We start from the raw sequence: 25239 nt of genomic DNA, 5'->3' as shown, positions 1-25239 counted from the left end.
GGCTGATGATACGACCAAGAATTTAAATGTAGACGTATGGATTCAAAGTGTTAAGGTCGTAGCACTGATAATATGCAATCGTAACGTACATCCGATTAACAGTGTCCCCGAGAGGGGCCCAGGCCATTCAAAACGTAAGTAGAAGGTAAAAGCAAAAATGTTCTCATCAAATTCCCTTACATGCCCAAGCTCTTAAGATGTCCCGAAGGTCCGTATCTGAATGGTAGGCGGTTCGGGAGTGTTTTGGGTGTACGTGTCACAGGCGTTGCATGCAGTACGGGCCCCTCGAAGGGCCGGGGGCTTGGCAATTACCTGTGGTTATTGTTATCTGGGTTGATGTCGATAGATACGAGGTGCAGACCAATGACGAAAGCGAGAAAGAGAGAAATACCGCAAGCTGATAGCTGAAGAAACAGATGGAACAGCCTCACGTTCCCGAACTCACGAGAGATAGAAGAAGCCCCTTACTCCTGTTTAATAGGTGGCCAGATCTAACGTAACGATACCACGACCACGGTTGTTAATATCGAATCGACCGTCACTCTCATGGAAATCCCTTCGCTCAGACATCATACCCTTTCCCGGATCCCCGGGCATCGAATGATGATTGATGGAAGCTCATAAGCCATGAGGCGGAGGTTATCAAACCCAGAGATATCACTCATTTGGTCTTCATTCCTCGATGTTCAGCTTTGGGGACGAAATACTGGTGCTGATTTGAGAAGGGTTTCTGTGTCAATACTGCTGCACAAGGGATGTTCGACTAAAATTTACAAACCTCTGGGGACAATCCGGAATAAATTGACGGAAAACTTTGGGAAAAGTCCTACGGCTTTGCTACCGAGCCTGGCCCCAGTGAAAGTAGGATCTAGGAGGAGTTGGGTCATGAACGATCACTCTATATTCTCCGTCACGAACCATCACTCATGCCTAAAGTTCGGTGCTTTTATAGGGACTAGCATTCCCAAAATACTCTCTGTCACTTATTATGGCTTCTACTTAAGGAATATGAAGTAGTAGCCAGAGGTCGGCCACTTCTCGGTAAACACAGTGCTGCTCCAGCACCCCTAAAAACTTGTGCTCTGTGAGAACATGGCCCATTACGTTCTATCTAAGCGTGTCTAAGAAGCTCCGAATTAATTACATGTTTTATACTTCCATATTTCGTTAGGTCCCGCTTATTTCAATCTGGCCTGGCACTCTATTGGATAAAATCCATACCATTAATTCTCGAATAATCCACTATCCCCGTATTTGTATGTATGTGGTAAGTCCGAACCAAGGCGAATTGGCGTATCAAACTTCACGGATTCGTGCAGATACATACTGTTTCTCATCCGGAATTAAGATTTAGCGAAGCGGGGATAGTCTTAAAGACAAGGGTTTTGGACTTTAGTCAGTCATGGATTATTAACCTTCTTCACTAATAACTAGTAAACCCTTGCCAAATCCCCCGCGATCCCCGCTCCCAAGAAAATCCCCCCGCACAAGTCATCCCTTTTTAATCCTACGGCCTCAGCTACAGCATATTTTATTATTCCGCCTCAAAGCTCAATCAAACCAATCAATGACTATCAACGTTGCCATCCTTGGCTACGGCCTTTCCGCCACGACCTTTCACATCCCCTTCATCACAACCACCCCCGGCCTGGCTCTGCATTCAATTGTCCAGCGCTCCCCCACAGACACGAATTCCGCCGTAAAGGACCACCCCAGCATCAAGGCCTACAGGTCCACCGCCGAGCTCTACGCGGCCCCAGAGACAAGCGAGGTTTCCCTGGTGATTGTAACCACCAGCAACACCACCCACTTCTCGTACTGCAAGGAGGCGCTCGAGAATGGCAAGAATGTCGTCGTGGAGAAGCCCTTCACAACTTCTTCAAAGGAGGCCGACGAGCTTATTGCGCTGGCCGAAAAGGTCGGAAAGACTTTGACCGTGTTCCAGAGTAATTTACAGCCCCTCCGGTCATTGACACCAACGTATGACTAGGCTCAATACTAATAACTATGTGTAGACCGTCGTTTCGATTCCGACTTCCTCAGCCTCCGTGCTCTGCTATCAGCTACGCCATCGCCCTTCGGTAAGCTAGTCTCCATCGAATCCCACTACGACCGCTTCAAGGCCATCGAGGTCAACCCGTCCGACGCCCGTGCCTGGAAGAGGGAACAATCGTATGGCAACGGGACATTATGGGATCTGGGAACACATCTCATCGATCAGGCGCTCACCCTCTTCGGGCTCCCCGCCAGAGTATTCGGCCAGATCCGTGATGAGCGCGGGGCAAGCGTGAACCCAAAGGCAACGTGGGGAGAGGACGGGTTTCTGGACGATTTCTTCGAGGCGACGCTTTACTATGACGGGAGGGAGGAGGGCGAACGGGGGTTCGTGGTGAGGCTGGAGGCGGGGACGCAGTCGTTGAGGGAGAGGCAAGTGAGGTTTATTGTCAGAGGATCGGAGGGTGGATGGGTTAAGGTGAGCCGTTTTTTTTGTGTTAGATCTTTGGTGGGGTTTGCTAAACGTGGATTAGTATCATCTCGACCCGCAAGAAGACCAGCTCAAGGGAGGGCTGATGCCCACAGAGGCGGAATTCGGAGTCGAAGACGAATCTATTCATGGTTTGACTCTCCCGCTGTAGAACCTCTTCCTTCCAGACCAAAAAGCTAACGTTTTACTCAGGTACATTCATAACACCTGATGGCACTGCCACAAAGACGCCCTCGCAGAAGGGCAACTACGGCAAGTTCTACTCAAACCTTGTATCGGCCATCAACGGCGAAAAACAGCTCGTTGTAAAGCCGCAGGAGGCCGCCGATGTCATAAGGTTGATAGAGCTCCTTGGAGAGAGTAACAGACAAGGCAAGATATTGGGTGTTCCACGGTAAAAAAGGATGGCTGCCGCCACACTCGTTTATTAGGATACCATCCACATTAAGTTGTAGAAATCTAGATATGCTGGTCTATCAATTCGATAGTAGGTGATCTGTGTGTAAAAAGAATAAAAACGAAGCTTTTGATTTTGAAAAAAAAGTAGATGCCACAAAGATATTTTCCATTCCATGCCCTAAGTCAAAAACGCCGCCTCCCAAACGTACTGCAAAGCAAAAAACACCACAAAATCTCGCCAACCCCCCCCAGTCCAGTCACCCAGCTAGCCCGCTATCTGCCACAACCACTTCAACAATACGCAACTGCATCCCCACTACCACCACAAACCACCGTCAGAAAACACCCCACACCCCACACCCCACACCCCACAACCAACAAGAAACAACCAGAACACTCACATCTTCCTACAACACTCATTACAATCGCTCCAAAACTGGCTTGGGTGCGCTGGGTTCCAGATACGCGTGCAGTCCTGCTGGCACAGCAGCAGCGCATCAATCTTTGCCTGGCGCGCCTCCGACTTTGACTCGTTCGCGCGCTGCATCACGGGCTTCTGGTAGAACTTTTCTCCCCACGAGCCTAGCATTCCGCGCGTTGCTTGCTCCGAGTCTCGCGCTACGAGGTACCCGACGCCGCCTATGTGGTGTTAGTAAGAAGTGATACAGGAGTGGGGGGGGGGGGGGGGGCGTACGGCTGGCTTGACGGAAGGGTGGTTGTCCCTTGCGGGATGAGGGGAGGGCGGCGACATAGACAGCAAGGGTGAGGAGGAGGAGGGTGAGGGATAGGAAGCGCATTGTGGCGATAGTTGACGGTCTGATGTGGAGAGTGTAATGAACTGTAGGTAAGTATACACAGGTAAGAAGTTCGAGAGAGCCAATGATCCTCGGATATATAAGCTCAAGATCAGATCAGCAATATCGCAATTGATCCTCTGCAGAGAGGAGCATCACGCTCCTTTATAACTAAACCACCGGCATACACCGCAGGTACAAAACGTTTCCCCGCAAAATCCTTAATTAATAAATGGCATGTTTGAAGGTCATGGATCCTCTTGGTTTCAGCATTTTCCCTAAGTACCCCGCCATGCAATAAGGTACAACGGGTAAAGAACCCGGCCTAGCACAGAAGCTTCCATCAGGAACGTCCCCGATTTTGCCGGATGATCGGGATGGCGGTCCGTGGTGCAAAGGCTCGGCGGAAAGGGTTCCGCAGCTGGATAGTCCTCAGTAATAGCGGTTTCGAAATTATATGATCAGTCTTCAGTATTAGGAAAGAACGAAAGTTACATGTTAATACGGCCCGTAGAAATACAAATGAAATAGCCAGTGTGCTGGTGGGGCTGTCATATCTATAAATCGACCGATATTGCATCATAAAAGACCGTCCCGAACGCCCCAAAGAAACCAAACCAAATATACAAAGGGAACGAAAACCACCATCATCTGAGCTGCAGTCCCTTACCTGCCTGGATCGGATCTACTTCCCCTCGGTGCCCATCCAACATCTCCATTTCTCACAACGCCATTAACACTACTATCCTTCTCCTCATCCGCCGAGCGCATCGCCATCATCAGGACCGTGCGCAGCTTGTACGTTGCAAAAGCCGCCAGACATGCGATCGAAAGGAAGATTATGACGATGATGGCTATCACGTAACTACACTCATCATACACTCTGTTATCCAAACTGCCACCGTGTTGGATGCATATCTAGATCACCGACAATCTAGTTTAGCTCATCGGAAGACTAGCTTAATAAGTAATGAGGGGAAGTTGAGTTAACGTACCGTGAGGTGCTTTTCTGTGAGAGGGAGGTGACATATTTGCAATTACTTTTCTTTCATTTTTTCCTCAATAACGGGTAAATGGAGGGCAGGGATTCTCCTTCCTCTCTGATATTGTAATAGCAAGCAAGTAGGCTAGCTAGCTAGCTAGCGGTATAGTATATATAAAGCAGTCTAGATGAAACACCCAGAATCAGTCAACCAGACTAGAGCGAAAGAGAGTATATGAGTATCCTCATAATCACCTTATCTCCACAGATCCAAAGACCGTGCGTTCCAAAGACCAAAAGGTAGTACGGGAGTCCAAAGTCCAAAGTCCAAAGCTCGAATACAAAAACCAAAAAAAAAGCACTGCCGACAATCTGCAAAGATCGATCTACCGCCGTCTATTTAAGCTTAACCCGCTACTTAGAGTAGCTATCCGGCCAGCCTCAACAATAAATGTCTTCTGGTCTGTCTGCCGACGCAGGTACCGGCCGCTACGTATGTAACTAATGTATCCGAGTGAGCTGGCGTTTTAAAGCTCCGACTGCCAGTACGGTGCTGCTGCAGGGTCCGAGGAGATTAAGGAATGCGCACAGAAAAAATATAATCGGTGCGGCCTGGTGTTTATTGGCCCGTGTTTTGGAATACTGGGCTTGATAGGATGCAGATGGGTATGGGTCGAGCTGTGTGGTTGGGATCGGAATCGTGGCGGCCGCGGTGATTTGGGGGAAGTGTTTGGCCATGGACACTGAGTAGTGAGTGGATTACGATGTGGACTGGCGGTGCATGGAGGAGACGGTGTACATGAGTCTCCATACATACGGTGTCCTGAATACTTGATCATGGGACAATTGGTATCGTTGGGATTCGACAGTTGACAACAGGCGTTATACGTAGCAAGACAGTTTCGTTGTCACAGCCTATCACTCGGTTTCATGGCAGTGTTGTAATTGTTGACTCACCACCTATCATAGACGGTCACTCGCGAAAGATATATGTCTGTTCCATACAGTATTACGCGTTCTTCAATTCGTTTCTCATGACTACTTTAGCACGCTAAAAATACACCTAATTCATGTCCCTCCCTTCTACTCCCCTCTACGGCTCCATTGATGTTTCGTAGTCTCTTTTCTCTCCTTCTCTTCATAAAGAGCCTTCGCGAGCTGCTTGTATAGGAACGGTGTCCCTCCATGGAAGTTGATGCTGTGGTCGCTATCCGTGAACCACTGCACCCTCATCTTCTCCGGAGAGACACCGGCAACCATCAGGGTATCTACAAGGGCGGCACTATTCTGGAAATGGACATTATCATCGCCGGTACCATGCTGGACTAGGAATCCGCCCGCAACGTTCTTGAAGCCTCCGGGTAGGGCGACAGCGGACTCTGCGTAGCCGGCTTGGTTGTCTTCAAGGGTGCCCATGTAGCGTTCTGTATACATCGAATCATAGAAACGCCAGTCTGATACAGGGGCGGTGATCTGTGGCCGTGTCAGCAGATATACAACTATGGGGGCGAGAAGGTTTGAAACTTACTAGGCCGAGGGAAAACACCCCGCTATCGAGCTCCAGCACCTTGCTGGTCAAATACCCTCCAAAGCTCCACCCCCATATCGCAATCTTTTTCTCATCAACATAACTCTTTTTGGCCCACTGTTGCGCCGCCCAAACCTGATCCTGTGCCTCTAGCTTTCCGAGTTGCCTGTTCACAAGGGTCCTGAATGCTCTTCCTTTAAAACCAGTCCCACGGTTGTCGACCGAGAGGATGATATACTCCAACTCTGGGTCGCTAGTGACGTACGAACTCCAACCTACATTTCGACGGAAGGTCTTGCCGGTTTCTTGAGAACCGGGTCCTCCGTATATGTCAAAGAGGACCTGATACTTCTTCTTTGGGTCAAAGTTAGGGGGAAGATACTCGACTACATTTAGTTCGTACCCGTCAGGATGTTTAAGAGTACTCCAAGATACAGTAGGGAGATTGAATTCAGCTAGCTTTGTTTTAAGCGCTGCGTTGTCAGTCATGGTCTTGATTGCTACATTGGTGTTGTTGACCGAGTACAGCTCCTGATGGGGTAAATCAGGGCCTCTGTATGAGAGAATGTAGTAGGCACCACCGTCCGAGAATGAGGCCGCCCAGTACCCATCTTTGTTGGTGTCTACGAGAGCCTTTTTGCCTTTTCCATCTAGACCGACAGAGTATAGGTGGCGCTCTGTGGAGTCACGCTCGGTTGAGAGATAGTAAACGACATTTCGAGAGACATCGACCTTGACGATCGAGATGACTTCATATTCTCCAGATGTGAGGACAATTGGGGAGCCGCCAGCAACGGGATAGAGATAGAGATGGGCATATCCAGTATGATCTGAGATATCAATGTACGAGGGAGTTGAAAGACCGGGGATGTCTATTACACGAGTCAGCTTCATTGGCAACAAGTAAAATATAGGCAGACAAAGGGGCTGACATTGAATTGCAAGATTGTTATCAATCCACCCATCTGTCCCATCTCTCTCCCGGACTACACTCGACTCGGCGCTTTTAACATCTACAACAATCAACTTCTCAAGATTCTGAACTCTGTTCATTGTGCGGAAGATGACAGCTTCATGTTCTTCGGCGACCCAAGCAACCTCCGTGATCAGTAGATCTTCCGGGGCAAAAGATTCAAACTCAATTTCCTGGGGACCAGCTGCAAGGTCCGAAAGATCGAGCAGGTGAAATGTTGCAGTGGGATTGGTTTCCCCTACTTTGGGATACCGAAGTTCGAGTTCTCTGGGGTATGGAGGGGCTTTTGATTGAGAATCCATGTAGTAGGGTATGGTGTAGGTTGGTACGCCTGTTTCATTGAAGCGCAGGAATGCAAGATTTTCACCGTCTGGTGAGAACCAGAGAACCTTTGTATCACCGTAAATCTCTACTCAGTATTAGTACGGTTCAAATAGCAAAGAAATGGGCCCCATTGCTATAAAGAAACTTGCCTTCCTCGTATACCCAATCTGGAACGCCATTGAAGACGTCCACCCCGCCATCATCTGTAATCTGCGTGACAGTTCCATTAACCCACATGAACAAATTGTTCCCCCTCACATACGCAATGCTATCCCCTCTAGTATTCCAACCCGCATACTGGATATCTCCAACCTGATCGTCTACAAGCGGTTTCAAGCTCTTACTAGCCCTATTGAATATATAGTAGTCCGCAAAGAACGAATATCTGTACTGCTTCGTATAGTTTGCCGAAAACAGCACATTGTCCCCCGACGGCTGAATGTAGTAGTCGTAAAAGGTAGAAGCCGCCTCCCCTATATCTGCAGCATCCACAAATGTCTCATTGGTGCCAGTAACAATGTTGGCAAACACTAGAGAACCAGTTGTGGGATCTTGGACCACGTATGTGCCATCGCTGGAGTCGGCGATCCATTGTACAGAAGTGCTGGAGACTGAATAGTTTCCGGAGAAGATGTCGGCGAACGTTACGAGTTTCCCTATCTTACCAGGTGCTGGGGCTGCTGCTACAGAGATCGTGAGGCCGAGTACTAGTGCACCCCTGAGTGACGAGAACGTATTAAGGTACTAGACCAGTTTGTGGTTAGTTTAGGGTTTTTTTCACTGCGGGAACCTACGGCGATAGATAAAGGGCTATTAGGAGAAGCAATTGAGCCTACTGACCTTCATCTCACTATTTTCGATTAATACGCACGCTCACAGATCAATCAAAGCTCAATTGCTTGCTCACTCACGCGTGATAGCTATTCCCTCAACCAGCTATGGTGGACACAGTGTGTAGATTTACGCAGAAGAGCAGGACACGATCGCCTTTTATTCCCTTCGCCCAATACATATCAAGGAGTTCCCGAGCTCATGTTGTGATCACCGGCACTGATCACCAATACATTGCTAGCTTTACCTTCCTGAAGCAGCGATCTACTCCGATAAGTGATTTCCCTGCCAAGAGATCACTGTACTCGTCTGTTCATAGCGTTTCCGAACACGACCAATATTGCATGACATACAAAAAGGTGGATTTGGCGCTTTTTATATGGTATGCAATAGCAGTCGTGTCCGGAAACGTCATGAATTTACGAGTACAGGCAGATCATTCGCTCGCCCGCAACATGTATCGTTAGGTACATTCTGAATATAGGTACCGATTATCTGGGCATGGAGGGATAGGAAGGTGAAGTGAGTATACAAGCTACTCTGCCGCCGGACTCCGCCTTTGCTTATGGCTGTTTCTTTTACCACATGGCTCTTGAAAGTGAAAGTGCAGGAGCGGTTGGAAACGGTCTTGGCGCTCTCTATGTATTAACAGGGGTCTTATCAGACAAACCTGTTCAAGGTGAAAATGAGTTCAGAACAAGGAACTACGAGAATTGGTCAGCAACTTCTGTGTAATTGACCTCTTGACTACTTGAGAATTTCTGTACTGATAAATTCTATTCGTACTCTAGAGTTTGGAGATGTTACACAGTTCGAAATCATGAGAGGAGAATTGAAACTTGCCAAGATATTATGGTACAAATTCGCAGTCTTGGCAGAATTCTTACTATTCGTGCAGATCGGGCTAAACTATACACGCTTCCCGAAGATGTACATGCATGTACCTAGACGTAAATGATGCTAAAGAGTCCAAATCATACTGGAATAGCCTCTTCCAATCCATTCTTAATTACGAGTTATTGGACTCTTGTGGAGTGCCCAAACAACAGTCTTCTCCAACCTGTCTACGAAGCATTCCTATTCGCTAAGCAGTAATTACAAGTCAGACTATGGGTGGTAGGTATAGTATCAGGACAGAGGTTTTGGTAATATACCCCTTTTACAGCCAAAGTAGCCATGTTTGACTACCCGAAACAACCACCCAACCTCATCAAAAAAATTCTATCTCTTCAAGGATAGTTGAAAATTATCTCAAGACGAAGCTCAGAGAATTCTGGAATTTTGAGTCCAGTCTTCAGGTGTGTGCAATCTAATTTTTAAAGTCATGATTTGAGTGTTTCTGATTTTGTATGGCGTTCCTATACAAATTTTGTGTTGCAACGGCAACCAAAAGTTACTACCCCGACTGTATATTAGTCAGTAATTAATTGCGGGGTACCACTCTTGATAACAGACCACACAAATCCACTGATGGGTATGTGCGGCCATGCCAGAGTAGTTGTGCGAGCAGTGGTGAAAGAATTCTCCCCACCCGCCTGGGGTCCGCCATACCCGCCGACGGAGCCTCAGAGCCAACATCAGGCAGCGTCGACCACTCGATCCACGGCCCTATCTCGCCCACAACCTGCGGTGCATGCGATTCCCCTACCTCCCCTCGTGGATTAGGCTTACTCCAAGGCAATGTTCATCGCTCCCATATATTGAAATTGCATATGTATATAGCTCAAAATGGTAATATATAGTCGTTTGTTGCGCACAGTACCTGCATTAGCTTGCAAAACGCACAACCGGATAAATCAATCCTGACCAGGCACATGGGAATCGGTGATGGGGAAACATGTTCGGCCTTGATTCTTAAGGAGCCCCTTCGAGGACCCGAGGCAGACAGAAGCTATGATAGAAGGAAATCGAAGAACCATCTCGAGGCATGGGAACGATAGCCATCACACAGAGCTATCAATAAGGTTACGCGCCTCTGCAAATGTAGTCAACCTAATCATTAACCCGTTGTTGTTTGTTGCAAAACCTTTGAATCTTCCAGGCACCGCAAGCCATTCTAACAACAAAAATATCTTGATAGACCCCCCATCACTCGCGGGATACAAGGCGAACACCTTAGAGATTTACCCTCCCACTCGTTTCGATTGGCCTCGTAGTCTGAATCCGATTTTGCCGTGAATTCGAGCCTCCAGCTTAAGCCAATTCCCCACATCTAATGATGATCTATCAGCCCTTCCAGGCATAACCAGACTCGGGCTCTACTACTTACGTATAACCTACTTAACTCTTCTGCTGATCTGGCCGACAACTAGAAACCCATACTTCTGCCACGGATAAACAAGGCTACTCAATGTCTATCAAAAGTTGTAATGAGTCAAATCTTGATCTGGTCCTCGATGGTTTCCGTATTCTAGTACATGGGGGCCAAGTGCGAAGTGCAGTTCGACAGCTCGTAACGCGGGGTTTGGGGGGGGGGGGGGGGGGTAATTGTTTTAGTGGGCGGGGTATTCAGATGAGGGTGGCGTATGTGGAGCGGGGGGTTGCGGAGTGCGTTTGAGGTAGGCTAATTACACGACCGATGGAGTATGTACATCAGCATGCAGATTGCGGGGTGTGTGCGGCCAAATTGGAATTGTTTTCCATGACCAGCAATTGGCCTGAAGGGAAGAAGATCTCGGGAGTTTTTTCATATTGTTTCTCTTGTAAGTGTTTTTTGGTACTCCTTGTGGTTGGTTTTTGGTAGGTACCAAAGCGGAGGCTGCCACTGGGGGAGTCTGACGAGTGATTTGCTGTAAAGCAGAGGTTTCGGAGTGTAGGATCTTTGTTTGAGATCATATAGATGGTAGATAAGACTTGCAACTTTTGCAACCGGTGTCGACCCTCGCTAAAAGTGTAAAACACCTTATTAGGATGTAGATGCATGTAGTACATACCTTGATCCAGTGTGAATAAAAGCTCTTTCAGCTACCACGTTAGCTCGGCATTGCATCTAATAGTGTGCGCACATTCATATTCGATCATAAGCAGACTAGACTCATAGTGAAACAGGAATTATGTACATTAAGTTAATTATGTTGTTGGTAGAAACATTACTGTCTACTTATGTACGTATGACAAGGTAGCACAGAGTGCAACTTGCGTAACCTGGTACTTGAAAGCCCTAGAGTCCCATGGGAATAACTCAATGTGTTTGGTAGTACACACGCATCTAGGCCCCGTTCTTTCTGATCGATTGTGTTTTGTTTACCGTGTTTAGGAGGTACATAGAAAGTGCTGATCTAGCTAGCAGTGAGCATCGATCGGATCCAATCCCATAACCTATGTATTAGCATGTTCGATACGTGTGAGACATTAAGACTACATGTATATACGTAGTGGCTGTAAACATCTGGATTACCTCTTGTGGATAAAGATAAGTATGATCACTAACCAAAACCACAAAGGTTGTACGTGACTTCGCACATTGTACGTAAAATTCCATAGCTGGGTTATATGTAGTTTCATGTATAAAGTAGTGATATATGGCGTACCGTAGGTTTATATATTGAGCCCTTTTCGCCCCTCAAGTTGTCATATTAGTACTTTCTAGTTCATCACTTTATTTGAACTCTCATCTTTAGATTATCCTTAAATTACCCACTATACTACCAAATTCAGAATCCGATGGCTACAAATTCTGAGAACAGTAGAAGAATTACCAGAGCTTCCGGGATTCATCCTCGCATGATTTTCGTAGCCAGGACCACCCTACCACACGACAAAGAGGCAAATCAGCGTCCATATCTTGCTATCAAGAAGATACATAACCAAATTATAGCACTGTACGTTGTTTCATCCTATGATGATATCTAGATCTATTATTGTATCTAATTAACAATCATTCGCAGGCCCTTGACCTCGCTGGAAAAGAAGATCACCGAGAATGAGACTTACAAAGAGATCTGTATCCGCCACAAACGTAGTGAATGGGATTACTTTGCTATAGCTCCCAACACAAACATCTACAATGATAGTATCTCGCAACCTGCATTCAGCTCCGAAATACACACCTATAGCAAGGGCTGGATCGACCTCATTACCCCCATGACTATTGGAACAAAAAACATCGTTACCGCAAAGCGTGTCGACGAGATATCACAGGTCGACCTAGAGAAAATCATAGCTGCCCATGTAGCTCGGATGGGGTTTCAACAAATTGGTGGTGGTGGGTGTTTGGGTATCGGTGCTCGAGCTTCGAATTCGGTGCTGGCTCAGGGTTTTCAAAAAATCCTGAATATAACGAAAGCCCTTCTACATGCCAGTGAGAATAAGGAGGCAACACAGGGAGAAAATGAGAGGAGGTATGCGGAAGTGATCGGTATATGCAATGATTTGATTGTAACATATCCACCCTCACCCCCACACGAAGCGATAAATCCATTAGATATACCTAGCGAAATTGATCTTCATGATCAGCTCCCTACTAGGATAGGCTTGAAAAGACGGCGAAGAAGGAATACAAAGTCGAATGGGACCTGTAACGATGGTCAATCGGAAACTCGCAGAACCGACGACCCAAATGGCGGAGGCGGGCCAAGTGGAGGCGGGCCAAGTGGAAGGGGACCAAACGGAGGCGGGCATGTTACCTCCCATACTGAGAACAAACCTCGGGTGGGAAAGAGCATAGGCGGTGAAAGCAAAACTTCAGCAAAGAATGCAAGCCCTGTACACTGTGCAAACCGAAATCTCGCAAGTGAATGGACCGACGCGGATTGGCAGCTTATAGAATACGAATACGAAGACGAAGACGAAGACGACGAGACTTCTACTGAGGAAATATCGGAGGAGCCTTGGCAGCTGTTAGATTATGAACTCTCATATTGCGACTCCGAGTCAGACTCGTATATTTCTTCGTCTGAGCTTGATGGTCCGGATGTTGAGAGTTGGAGGGAGTCCTTGCCTGATCCAGCCCAAACGTCATCTACAGAGGCCGCTGTTACGGTACAGAATAATCGAATGCTCATGATTATGCGATATCTTGATGCACTGAGGACATATAGGAGGGGCGAAGAAGGAATGCTTGATTCCAGGGCCCAAGGCTCTCCAGATAAGTCTCTTTTGTCTTCAAGCGAAATGTAAGCCCCTAAACATCAGAGGTTTGATCGGATCGTACTAATCCTCTAGGCTTAAACCTGGGTGCATTATAAGTCCGCCAGAAACCAATAGTTCAGACAAATCATTCACCAGTACAGAATTATTAAGTTCTGAGAAAAGCTTGCTTTCGAACACAATGGGGAAAAGGCCACAAAAAACAGCTACCACCATAAACGCTACCTGTCCCAAATGTAAGAAAACTATCACCACCGGAACTCACGGCAGTAAATTCTCCGTTGAAGCTTTCTGCGAGAAATGCAATAATAGTGTCAATGTAAGCCTACTTCATACTCCCTTACCATTACCGCACCAACACCAAAGCTTCAATGAACAGGAGGACGGAAATGTGAATGTGCAAGACAAGTATCGAATCGGGCGGGCCTTTGGAGAAGGCTTCGACAAGTTAATCTTGGTATATAAACTTCAATCCTTGCTGATTCAATGACTTATAAGTTTGCTGACATGATTATATGGTGGTAGAAGAAGTCTCCTCAAGCCGTATTAACGAACAACTGGTACTCGGGTCTAGTAAAACGAGTGTTGATGCAAGGTAAGTGTTTTGAAATTCGGGGGTGGGGTTAGGGCCAAGTAAGCCAAGTAATAAGAAAGTAATGCGTTCAAGCGAATCTCAAAGAACGGAATGTGCTTGCGGAATCATGCTCAAAAAGTTCCGCTTTTAGGTTTGTGTTAAAAGAAGAACACACCGACGAGCAAGAACGCGATAAGATTGGGAACCGCGCAATAGTCGATGGTTGTCAGTCGGTGCTTGAGGGGGAACATGATGAGGATATTCTTTGCTTTCTGGATGAAGCAGGCTATGTGGATTTGGGTAGAGATGGTGAGTCATTTAACCATCCGCATTGTAAGAGTCTGCTGCATGCAAGCTCGACGAGCAGGCATAATTGAATGGAATCAAAGCTCACATCAACTATTTTTTTTTTCTTTCTAGAATACGGAGTTGATTGCATCGCTTTAAGAAACTCGGCGAAGAACGAGCTTTCAAGGATCGAGCACGACACTAAAACAAAACTTCCAAGTTTTCCTTCCTCTGCCTTGAGGGTTACTAATCAATTTGGACAAATATCATCCACCAATACTGCAGGTCAGTTTAACCTAATCAAAATTTATAAAATACTAAGTCTTTCAGGTCGGCAGTCGGAAACCGGAGAGGCGTGTCAACTCTTTGGTTAGTAACAATCTCAAGTCGGAGTGCGTGTATAAGTACATAAGTCTCACAAGTCACTAGACAGATCTAGAAGCAATACCTCAAAAAGCTTTGAATCCGGACCAACTGACCAGACTCAGGCCCAGCGATTCACCTCTCCCGCTCTGCAGTACGCAACGGCTATTCAAAGACGATGTGATTATCTCCTTCGTTTGATCAATCCAGCACAAAAGTCACTACCCACTATACACACCATAGCCAAAAGACTTCTCGAATACGTTTGCTCGATCAAAAAGATTTCAAGGACGGGTGGCTGGAAAGATGCTGATTGCTTGGAAACGCTTCAATGCACCATTTTTCCAAAAGAATACCTGCCGGCAAACTCGGACGTACTCATTAATCTGCTTAGAAGCTATCCGCTAACAGATGGCGACCCTGATATTCAAGCTCTTGCTAGACTTTCCCTTACAAATGATAGCGACCTGTTGCTGGAACGGATAAATTTCGCGCTTCCAAGGACTCGTGATGATTGGCTAGCAACAGACAACGTCTGGAATCAGGAAGTAGTACAGTCTACATCAGAACAACGTCTTCTTCTTCAGCAAGATGGAATGATTAAGTGGATACGTTTCTTGATGTCGACCCTTGGACTAGGAGAAGCCCATACTAGAGAGTTCATGGAAGAGGAAGGATCTTCAAAGATTGAAAAAGACTTGTTATGTCTTCTTGATAGCTTAGGAGCGAATTTTGAGTTAGCTGTTGAGAGCGGAAGTGGGAAAAGGGATGGACAAGGGTAAGAACCTGCATTTCTCATACATAGTGCAAGCATGTAATAATTTTTATTTCAGGAAAATTCCGTCTATTGAGGACTTAGAAGAGGATATATTGGAAGAGAGGGACAAGAAATTGAAATGCGAGAATGAGCAATGTCGAAGGTGTATGTTTATGGAACGAGACTGGTGCTTTTCGAATACTTCCTGTATAAATAATTGTAGTAATCCTGAGGACTGTAACTGTGGAGAAGAGTCGTGACTACGTCATAAAGATATTATCTATTTTATAAAACCCCACAAACAATATCAACGTGCATAGTCTTCGTCAATGCAATAGTATGTATAATTTCGAATATTACATTACGTACAGCGATTACCCAGTTAATTCTTCGTATGTAGTACCTACATACATATACTTTTGCGGGGTGGCTGTACTTATATACATGTAATTATGTAGACTGGAGCTGCACTACGCTTAGTAGAGTCCTAGCTAGAGTATATGTATTAAGGTAAGTTTATAAAGTATCTACAATAGTACTGGGCATGTATGGAGCGGTAAATGTGTCAAAAGTAATTTTACCAACGGTAGTAAATTATTTACCACCGGTGGTAAAATTCCCCACCGGTGGACAATTTTCATATATATTGGCATTATATGGCCCCTTTTGGCCAAAATATCTGTGCTTTTATCATAAAAATTAGGATTCTAGGTATAAATACTGATATTATTTCACCACCGGTGGTAAAATAATTTACTACCGTTGGTAAAATTACTTTTGACACATTTACCGCCCCATAGGCATGGCCCCAAAACAAACTAATTACATATCGTTCCACACTCTTTCTGTCAGCAATATTTTCTGGTTTTATTGGTCAATAAGTGCGCATTCGCTATTGAACCGGGTTCGCTATTGACCCCCAAAGTACATAATCTCGAGACCAGGGTTAGGTATTTATCCTATAATATAAAAAACACAACTCCCATATCATTGTGGACATCGCCTGTAATTTATACATTCTGATTCGGTGCCTAGGCCTCACTACCACTACTTCATCGATTTTGGTTCGGTACTTCATAGAATCTGACTTGGTACTTTCTAGCACTAATCATGGAGTATAATTCGGTTAAAAACACATTCGGGGCCTTGCCAGCTTACTGGTAACTAGTGATTTTATGATATCACCATCACCAGCTTGTCATTTGACCTTGACCTGCAGTCTGAGGTTTCATGTTGAGGCCGCATAGTGATGACTAAGCAATACTAACTAACTTTCGGCACCGCGAGTACCTACAAGTGTCAACTAAGTAAACTGTGGCCTGCAACATGGCCTCTCCAGAAGAGCCAGTCAGGAAGGCATCAGCTACAAAACCTTCTCAGATCCAAGTTATTCAGGAAATCCTTCCATCAATTAACGACTTGAAAGAAATGATGCTCGCCAACGGCTTCTCCGGTCAAGATAGTGCGCCCCAACCCCTTGAAGGGATAACCGGGAATGCAGTCAACAGACCAAGAAACTCTGAAGATTTGAACGGGCTCGGGGATAAGAGCAATGCTGAGGATAATCTGGGACCTAAAGATATGCCAGTGGAAAGTACTAGGAAGAATAAGGAAAAGAGAAAGCTCAGCTCTCAGGCTGTGGTTCTGCCAGATCAACAGACCTTGTCGTCAGATAGCTCCTGGGTCTCTGAAACAGAAGAACCCCAAAATATTCAGCCCCGTGGTAGATCAAAGAGTAGGGGTAATTCCCTTTCAAACGGCGCCTCTCAAACGAACTCGAAGAAAATGCAGAAGCTTTCACCGACCCGGCTTGGGGAGCTATTACACGATACACCAACAACATTTTCCATCCAACCGTCGTCCCAAGATCAAGTACCACCCCTCATGTCTACTGTTTCCGTTACCTCTCCAACAAGGCACAGATCTATAACAAACCCAATCACTACTTCTCCGATTGGTGCAAAGGGTTTGCCATTCGCACGACCGCAATTGTCGGCCTTGGACCGAACATTGTCTGCACCTACGGGTATGAGACGAAGTAAATCTTTCCCCAGAGCGCTACAGCTAGATACCCAGAGCTCCCCTTCAAGATTACCGCAGTTGCAACAGTACCAACATGGAAAATCAATGGGAAAAGGAGGAAACCTAATTTCCCCTCAAAGAAATGCAATGCATACAATAAAAACCTTACATTCGAGTGCTCCTAGCTCGCATTTATCACCAAAGTCTGCTTCAACTCCCTCGGCCCGCAATAGCACACCTAATCGCCGCGATTTTAACAGCCCTCTTTCTGGTCATGCTCCCACAACTACCCATCTCTTGAAATCTGCAACGCCCACTCCGTCGTCATTTCCTCCATTGCCCTTACAGACATATCTCTCACTTGCGCTCTCATCTCCTACGTCCCATGCTAAGCCAACGACGTTTCCCTCCCCGCGAGAGCCTGAACATACCCCATCAACAAGTACACATTACCCTCCTCAACATCACCCAGATGACTCGGCGGCCATTGCATTTGAACGAATAACAAATTTCCTTCTCCTACCAGGCAAACTTGAAGGGGCACTGTGGTTTGGAATGTTGGCCTGTCTCGACAGTTGGCTTTATATGTTTACGATTCTCCCACTTAGATTTGTGCGAGCTCTTGGTGTTCTGTTTGCTTTTTGGTGGGGAGGCATAAAAAGTTCCTTGAGTTGGGGGAAAGGATCACGACAAAGGAGTAATAGCTCCGCATGTGGGAGTGAAGGCAGTTCGCCTGAGGTTTCCAAAAGAGAAAGTGCAAAGGGAAAAAGGGTAAAGATCGTGTCAGATCTACAGCCAAGTCACAAGGCAGATATATTAAGAGGTTTGGTCGTATTCACGAGCTGCTGGATTCTTATGAGATTTGACGCTAGTCGAATGTATCATTCTATCAGAGGGCAGAACGGCATTAAGTTATATGTCATATATAACATGCTAGAGGTATGAATACCTATGGTTGATTTATTGAAACATTGCTTCTCAGAATTATTCTAAACAGAACTCTGCATTGTGAACTGCCCAGCTAATTCAAGTCGTGGTTTAAGATCAGCGACAGATTATGCTCTGCGGTAGGGCAAGATATTTTTGAGTGTCTTTTCTCGAAAGAAACCTTGGAAAGAGGCCCAGATGGACGCAGTAAGGTTCTGAGGCCGCTTGGATTTTTCTTACTTGCATTGGTCTACAACAGTACTCTCCCTTGATTTTCGAGACATATGATAACACTGCTAATTTCAATAGCATTGCATTCTACCGCACTTTTTTACCAAGTGATAACGCTCAATGTTGCCGTAAACTCATATTCTAATGCTCTTGGGACTCTAATACTCTCTGTCCAATTCGTTGAAATTAAATCAACAGTCTTCAAAAAATTTGAGAAAGAAAGTCTTTTCCAATTGACCTGCGCTGATGTTGTAGAACGTTTTCAACTATGGCTCATGTTGGTCATTATTGCATCACGGAATCTAGTTGAGGTTGGAGTGTGGTCGCTCGCCGGTGGTGACAGTAGCTCTAGAAGTAGTGGTGGAGTCTTGCCTAGAAGTTTTACTATTTTTCCTGAGTGGACAGGTCAGGTTATGGGCCCTTTCTTAATAGTCCTAGGCAGCGAGATGCTAGTTGATTGGTTGAAGCATGCCTATATCACCAAATTTAATAATACCAGACCAGCCGTATACGAACGGTTCTTGGACGTGCTCTGCAAAGACTATTACTCACATGTACGACCAATCCTCCATTTTATCTGATATTCCAGGCTGATAATTATCTCTTCAGGCTTTCACAGATCAAAACTTGACCAAAAGGCTCGGTTTGCCCGTGATACCATTAGCATGTCTTTTTATCCGTGCAAGCCTTCAGACTTATCAAATGTTTCTTGCGACCCACGTGCCCTTACCGCTCCCTTCGGCAACAACATCTCTCTCGGAATCCGACGTATCGCCAGTAACGACAGCCGCTCTTGCCAATTTCGACGCTATACTACGTCGCGCACTAGGCGGGTCGCCGTTCGGGGGAAGTACGGGTTCGTCACCAGAATCATCCTCAGACAACCTGTTTGCCATTGCTATGCTACTCATATTCTTCCTTGGCTTCTTCCTGGTCTGCTTGGCGGTCAAGCTTGTCCTTGGGATCTGTCTCCTCACGTTTGCGCGCAAACGCTACAAGGGTATGAAGGAGCGTGCGGGAATGAACTTTATGACTGGGGCGAGGAAGGTTGGTGGTTTTGGACTTATCGATGTTTCGGATGATCAGAAGAAGTGGATCTATGCGGATGACCCGGCGGGCGAGAGGGCGATGAAGGAGAGAGAGAGTCGACCGCTACCTAGGGAGATCAACCTAGATGATGTGAAGAGGTATAGTATGGCTGCTAAGAGGATATGGTAGTGGAGGGTCTTGTTTCCTCAAAATGACGGGAACTATAATTCTGGATAATTCTATGATTGGCGTTTTTGATTCGGTCAGTGGGGAAGGGATTGTATACGAAAAGGTTTAGAAAAAACGGATAATCGGGTACGTGTATGTAGCTACATGAATTATGATGATGATTTGATGCGTACCTGAAGTCGTTAGCAGAACTCTTAATTCTGTACCAGTAGAGAGAAGGCTGGGCACCATGCTTGAGGGGGCCCCGTTTTATGATTAGAGCCCTCATATCACCAGTGCATGTCGTTCCGATAACTCCCGTTGCAAGTTAGTAACTGTCAGGGCTATCGATAAACTTCTGAGATAGTGAAAAGAACCAGTGTAGTGTGGAAGGGCCATAGCCTTTATCGTTCACATTGTGCTACTACATACACGCGCGAGGCTCAGAGGCTTGAGTGCCTTGTAACACTAGAAGATCTCCCGTGTAACCACGCACAGGGACACAAGCACAAACACAAGCAATGCCTCATGCCCCGCCAAAGACACACAAGGCAGCCTCATGGATCCATGGACGTGCCGATCTCGCTTTCTCTTGCGGCCCTCGCCAACGTGGGCTGTTCTGTCTGTCTACATGAGGTTACGCAACACCCACCCACGCACACCCACACACCCACAGACTGTTCTTACTGGAGGCTCCATCCAAATCCATTTCCACTCTCTGCATAGAAATATTTGTTTACTGTTTACCGTTTATCCACCCCCCCCCCCCCGGGGAGCCCCGCTATCAATCCCTGTACGATAACTAATGCACCGCTCGGCCCGCTGGTGGAGCTACTGCAGGTACGGCGTTTTCTGGACCGTTGACGTCGGCTGGTTCTTGCCGTGCATGAGGTTATCAAAGACCACTACAGTGCAGTGGGGAAAGGCGGGTTATTTCGCTTTGGCATGGGCAGATCGATTCCAGAAGAGCCATTTTGCCTTGGCGTGCGAGTGATGGGGTATGATCCGTAGCTTATAGGTACATGTAGGTGGCTAACATAACCCGCACTGCTGCACTTAGGGACAAGCTCTGCTACATGTAGGCTCAGTGGACAGGGAGTTTACTGTCTATATAAACACGCCTATAGTGGCTATAACTTGTAAGTCTACAACGCAAATCTCCTAGCCCCTTCTACCATAACAACGGTTCGGCCGCTCCCTCCCCCGCACAATCCTCCGCGCTACTACTCGGACGGGTGGCACTCATCTTCCTGGCCCTGTAAGAATCTGGTGCCGAGGATCCAGAGGACCCGGGGGAGTGGAGGAAGGTTTGGGTTTCTAGCGGGGTACTGTAATTATGGGCCTTGCAGACTGTGAGCCTTGGCCTTTGAAGACTATGGGCCTTGCCTTTGGAACTTGGCAACTACGGCTCCAAAAACCCCCGGCCCGCGGCATTTCAACTCAACTCATGTCCCCGCCGCGGCCTCATCTACTACCACCAAGCAAAAAACATCCAGGCCAAGAACGATCCGTACGGAGTACCGGTGTAGTGCCTCCATGTATCCTTGTCTCGACTTTTGAGCACTGTTCCGGGGGCCAAGACACATGACGCAATGGGTAAACCGGGCGCTGTACATACAGCGATAGGAATGATCTATGGAAAAAACAGTTATATGGTGCACAGATATTTCGCCATACAATTTCACCCCCCCTGTTTTTCCATAGATCATTCCGGCCGCTGTGCATACCGACCGAGCGTTGACAGATGCAGAGATATGCAGAGAGTGTCTTGAATCTGCCGGTGCAGAGCTCGTGCTCACTCACCGGGTCTCAGATTTTGAAGGCGGGTAGGTGGGTGGGTAATTGTAGAAATGCGCACGCCCCTGGTCTAATAATCAGTTGAGACGTCGGTCACGGACAGTCACTCGCATGGTTTCTCGAAATGGGAAAAAAAAAGTATCTAGATTGCTCCCCTCTATAGCTCCTCCGACTCCAAAATATGAATAAATAAAATAAAAGGAAATAAGCGATCCATGGCTGAAAAGGCCGTGTGCTGAAAGTATATACGCATGTGGATAGATAGTAAAAAGAAAGCATCTACCACATCACCCCAATCCAGGGAGAAGAAAAAAACAAGGCAATTTTGCACTGCCCAAGCAGTGTCAAGATGAAAAGAAGTGGACAAGAAATGAACCGGCCGAACCCCTGAGAAGAAAAGTCAAGAAAGGAAATGCACAAAGGGAAAAAAAGAGTGTCGTCAAGACATGATTGCTGGGATTCAGAACATGCTGCTCCCCTTTTTGGTCAGCTTCTTCTTTCTCTCCTCCTCGTTGGAGCTGCTGCTCGAGCCAAACTTCAAGCCAAGGAAACTCTTGCGACTCCCTAGCTTCTTTTCGTCTTTTGCTGCGCCCCCTCGGCCCCCCTGGGGTGGTGGCATCATCATACCACCGCTCCCGCCGACCACTGGTGGTCTTTGGTTCCGTTGCTGCGAGGAGACCCGTTGTGGCTGTGCAGCGTTACGAGCAGCACGGGCCATGTACTCTGCACGCTCAGCTTCATAGATCCGTTTCAGTCGCTCGGTTTCACGGTTGATATCTTCCTCGCGCTTACGGCGCTCTCGGCTCTCCTCCTCGGCTAACATTTTTCGAATGGCCTCCTGCTCCTTTTCAGCATTTTCAGCAATACGACGTTTTCGCTTCTCTTCCTCCTGTAAGCGGTGGCTGTACTCGGCGTCTACATTCATGGGGGTACTGTGCCGACGCTGATGCGACTGCTGCTGTTGCTGGAACCTTGCTGCAAATGAGGCATCATTCGGTGGGGGTTTTCCATGTTGCGGGGATGTTGTAGGCGGAGACCTAGGTTCCGGAGCAGACACCGCAATGGTCGGAGTAGCCGCCGCAAGCGGCATGGAGTTCTTCCGTCTCGCTGTTCCGTTTGCCGATCCCCGAATAGGCGGGTTCAAATTAAACATTTGGTTCGTAGACTGAAACCAAATGTCCCCAATCGCCATCGCAGACAACAGTAGCACAACCTCCAACCCCTTGAGATCTTCAACCTCCACGCGCTTCAGGTTGGACTGGATAATTGTGATCTCGCCGATCCCCTTCTTCTCGCCAAGACCTAAAAACATGGCGATCGGAATGTCGGGCTCGTTTGCGCCGGCCTTCTTGCTCGCCGAGGCAGTACCAGGGAGACTAGGTAGATTTGCCGGTGAGACGAGAGAGCATCGTAATTGCGGGCGGGTCATGAGACCGCCTTCTTTGCGCCACCGGAAGGTTGCGCGCGGGAGGTGAGCAATCGCCGCAGCAGCAGACGCGGCATCGAGTTTTGAGGATGTTGGTGGGAGAAAGGAGGTTTTGGGGAGTGCAAACTCCCAGTATGTTCCGCGAAGCGCCGAGTGGTGATGTTCGAGTATGATGGTTGAGTCGGGGTTGAACAACGATATCGCAAACTCGCTTGGTAGAAGGACCTTGGGTTCTGCCGGTGTACCGCCAGGGGATGTGGCCGACGAAGGGTGGATCTCCGGTCGAGCGTTTATGGATGCGTAGAGGATGTCGGGAACAAAGGCATCGTGTAGAGTAGTGTTGTAGGCATTCTGCTCTTCGGTGGAGATGGTCTTGACGTAGGTTGCCTGAGGGGACGAGCCATTTGAACTATATGAGAGGGTAGTTATGAAGGGTTCTCGGGGCCTAGGAGCGAGATGGAATGCTGCGGGGAAATTAAGGTTAATATTGGAGATGACCTTAATAAACGTCTGGAAGGAATGGAAGGGGTGAATGGATCGATATCTGCACCGATGGATCGCAGATGGGGGGGATGGGGTAAAGTGGAGAAGGCTGAAAGCCAGGGGAGAAAGAACAAGCAAGGGACAGGAATAAGAAATCCAGAGACGAGAAAAGTGGAAGCTTACTGGGTAGGTTGATATCGAGAGGCATACTGGATTCTCCAACAATCTGCAATAATAATTACAGCAGTCGTGGTGGCTGCTGTTAAGGTACGAGTGGGGAGGTAGGCGGACCGGATCAGAAGTAAAAAGAAACAAGAAAGCTTCTGGTTAGGATTCGTGGCAGACACCTATGCAGATAGAAACATTCACAAGCACTCGGCGTCCAGAAGGCTTGGTAGGAGGGAAGACGCAGGAACAAGTGTAGTATAAGAACAATTGTGAGTGCGGCAGGTATGGGTACAGATGAGAGCACGGGTATAGTATGGCATGTATGTATGTATAGATAGCAGAATACAATGTGGTCTGCAGAACTCTGTGCGTGGGTACGAAAGAGAGAGGAAGAGGTATCAAGTAGAGCAAAGTAAGTGAGGTAAGGGAGAGCTGGGGGAGGAAGAAACAGCGTCGTATGTATGCAAAGCAAATGTGAGTACATGTAGCCTCCCCCCCACCCCCGAACGATCTTTTACCGCTTGCACCTCACAGCCTCGCCCACCATGCATTTAGTTTAAATGGGAGGGGCTTCGAGTTACAGTGCCATAGGCTCATAGTCATAGCTTCCTTCCTGTAGCTGCACCCAACACCTGCTCTACCTGCATCCTCTAGAGAGTGCCTACACACTCACATACATATTTACCTACCGTACCTACCATACCTAAAGTACTCTATCTACGCACCCTTCTCTGCAGACAAATATAGCATCACACGAAGGGGTGAAAAAGCCGCCTTAGAGGACTCTGAGACGTTACGTATGCACGAGAGACGTGCGACAGGTTGCAGAAGAGAAAGGGTTCCCTTCCGAGAGAGCCGCAACGCTGCAACTGGAACCCCGCCCTCCAAACTAGCTGGTAACGGCTAGCCCTAAACCACAAGGGAAAATGTGCCTGGCTTGGCTGGTGAGTCTCAGAACCTAAATGGCACTTCATGTCTCAGTTGGGCGAGCTCTGTGTTACCTTGAAATACGACGCTCAGTCGACTCAACAACCGGCCTTTTTTTTGGGTAAGAAAGCGTCATCATCGCCTTCCTTAATAATGCATTCTCCGGTAAATCTTTTTTATTATATGATTACTTACAGGTACTTATAGGTACTAGTAGAGTATCACTGCTTGAGACTCGGTAAATAACACTCCGGATCGTCTGCTGAGTGAACTTTAAACAAGAACGGGATAAACGGTTTGCAAACAGTACCATGAGAGTCTGCAGAAAACACCGAGTTGAAACAGTGTTTTGGGGGGGGGGGGGGGGGGGGTACTCAAACTTTATCGGCACTGGCTCCCTATTACAGATCTCCCTATTAAAGATCCCCCTATTACAGATCTCACCTATATACTGTACCTACTGCACCACTGCACCACTGGGCTTTCCGTATATCGAGTCTCATCTCCATTTCCCCATCACGATATATTCCATTACGTACTGAACCACGACAGTCCTCGACCAACCCAAATTTATGCATATGTACTTTACACACCGACTAGTTTAAACAGGGTCCGCAACGGTTAATTTCACTGTCTTGGCTTGGCTTGGGCAAAAAAGTACGTTGCCAGTGGCGC

General features: G+C 47.1%; 7 protein-coding genes across 7 annotated transcripts; 4 read left to right on the top strand and 3 right to left on the bottom strand.

Moving 5' to 3' along the window:
* Nucleotides 1-1567: 1567 nt before the first annotated feature.
* Nucleotides 1568-2883, top strand: H6S33_000418 (uncharacterized protein; the record flags this gene model as incomplete). The annotated part of the gene is made up of 4 exons (XM_044831793.1): nt 1568-1946; nt 2016-2473; nt 2529-2616; nt 2678-2883. The coding sequence occupies 4 exons, from the start codon at nt 1568-1570 to the stop codon at nt 2881-2883; spliced, it is 1131 nt and encodes a 376-aa protein (XP_044699977.1).
* Nucleotides 2884-3281: 398 nt separating this feature from the next.
* On the bottom strand, nt 3282-3681 carry H6S33_000417 (uncharacterized protein; the record flags this gene model as incomplete). Its single annotated transcript, XM_044831792.1, has 2 exons — nt 3282-3523; nt 3579-3681. 2 exons carry the CDS (start codon nt 3679-3681, stop codon nt 3282-3284), a joined length of 345 nt encoding a protein of 114 aa, XP_044699976.1.
* Nucleotides 3682-5743: 2062 nt separating this feature from the next.
* H6S33_000416 (uncharacterized protein) lies at nt 5744-8331 on the bottom strand (the record flags this gene model as incomplete). Its single annotated transcript, XM_044831791.1, has 5 exons — nt 5744-6133; nt 6189-7060; nt 7121-7570; nt 7635-8229; nt 8326-8331. The coding sequence occupies 5 exons, from the start codon at nt 8329-8331 to the stop codon at nt 5744-5746; spliced, it is 2313 nt and encodes a 770-aa protein (XP_044699975.1).
* Nucleotides 8332-11979: 3648 nt separating this feature from the next.
* Nucleotides 11980-15411, top strand: H6S33_000415 (uncharacterized protein; the record flags this gene model as incomplete). The annotated part of the gene is made up of 6 exons (XM_044831790.1): nt 11980-12137; nt 12204-13430; nt 13480-13861; nt 13930-13999; nt 14072-14287; nt 14981-15411. 6 exons carry the CDS (start codon nt 11980-11982, stop codon nt 15409-15411), a joined length of 2484 nt encoding a protein of 827 aa, XP_044699974.1.
* A 1301-nt stretch (nt 15412-16712) lies between these two features.
* On the top strand, nt 16713-17428 carry H6S33_000414 (uncharacterized protein; the record flags this gene model as incomplete). The annotated part of the gene is made up of 2 exons (XM_044831789.1): nt 16713-17121; nt 17178-17428. 2 exons carry the CDS (start codon nt 16713-16715, stop codon nt 17426-17428), a joined length of 660 nt encoding a protein of 219 aa, XP_044699973.1.
* Nucleotides 17429-19268: 1840 nt separating this feature from the next.
* On the top strand, nt 19269-19784 carry H6S33_000413 (uncharacterized protein; the record flags this gene model as incomplete). The annotated part of the gene is made up of 1 exon (XM_044831788.1): nt 19269-19784. The coding sequence occupies one exon, from the start codon at nt 19269-19271 to the stop codon at nt 19782-19784; it is 516 nt and encodes a 171-aa protein (XP_044699972.1).
* A 2236-nt stretch (nt 19785-22020) lies between these two features.
* Nucleotides 22021-23677, bottom strand: H6S33_000412 (uncharacterized protein; the record flags this gene model as incomplete). The annotated part of the gene is made up of 2 exons (XM_044831787.1): nt 22021-23450; nt 23653-23677. 2 exons carry the CDS (start codon nt 23675-23677, stop codon nt 22021-22023), a joined length of 1455 nt encoding a protein of 484 aa, XP_044699971.1.
* Between the last annotated feature and the right edge of the window lie 1562 nt (nt 23678-25239).

Source organism: Morchella sextelata, assembly GCF_020137385.1.
Source record: "Morchella sextelata strain SCLS chromosome Unknown scls_1, whole genome shotgun sequence".
In the NCBI taxonomy this organism is placed as follows: Eukaryota; Fungi; Ascomycota; class Pezizomycetes; order Pezizales; family Morchellaceae; genus Morchella; species Morchella sextelata.
Note: the sequence above shows the minus strand (reverse complement) of the source record. Positions and strands in the feature narration are given on the sequence as shown.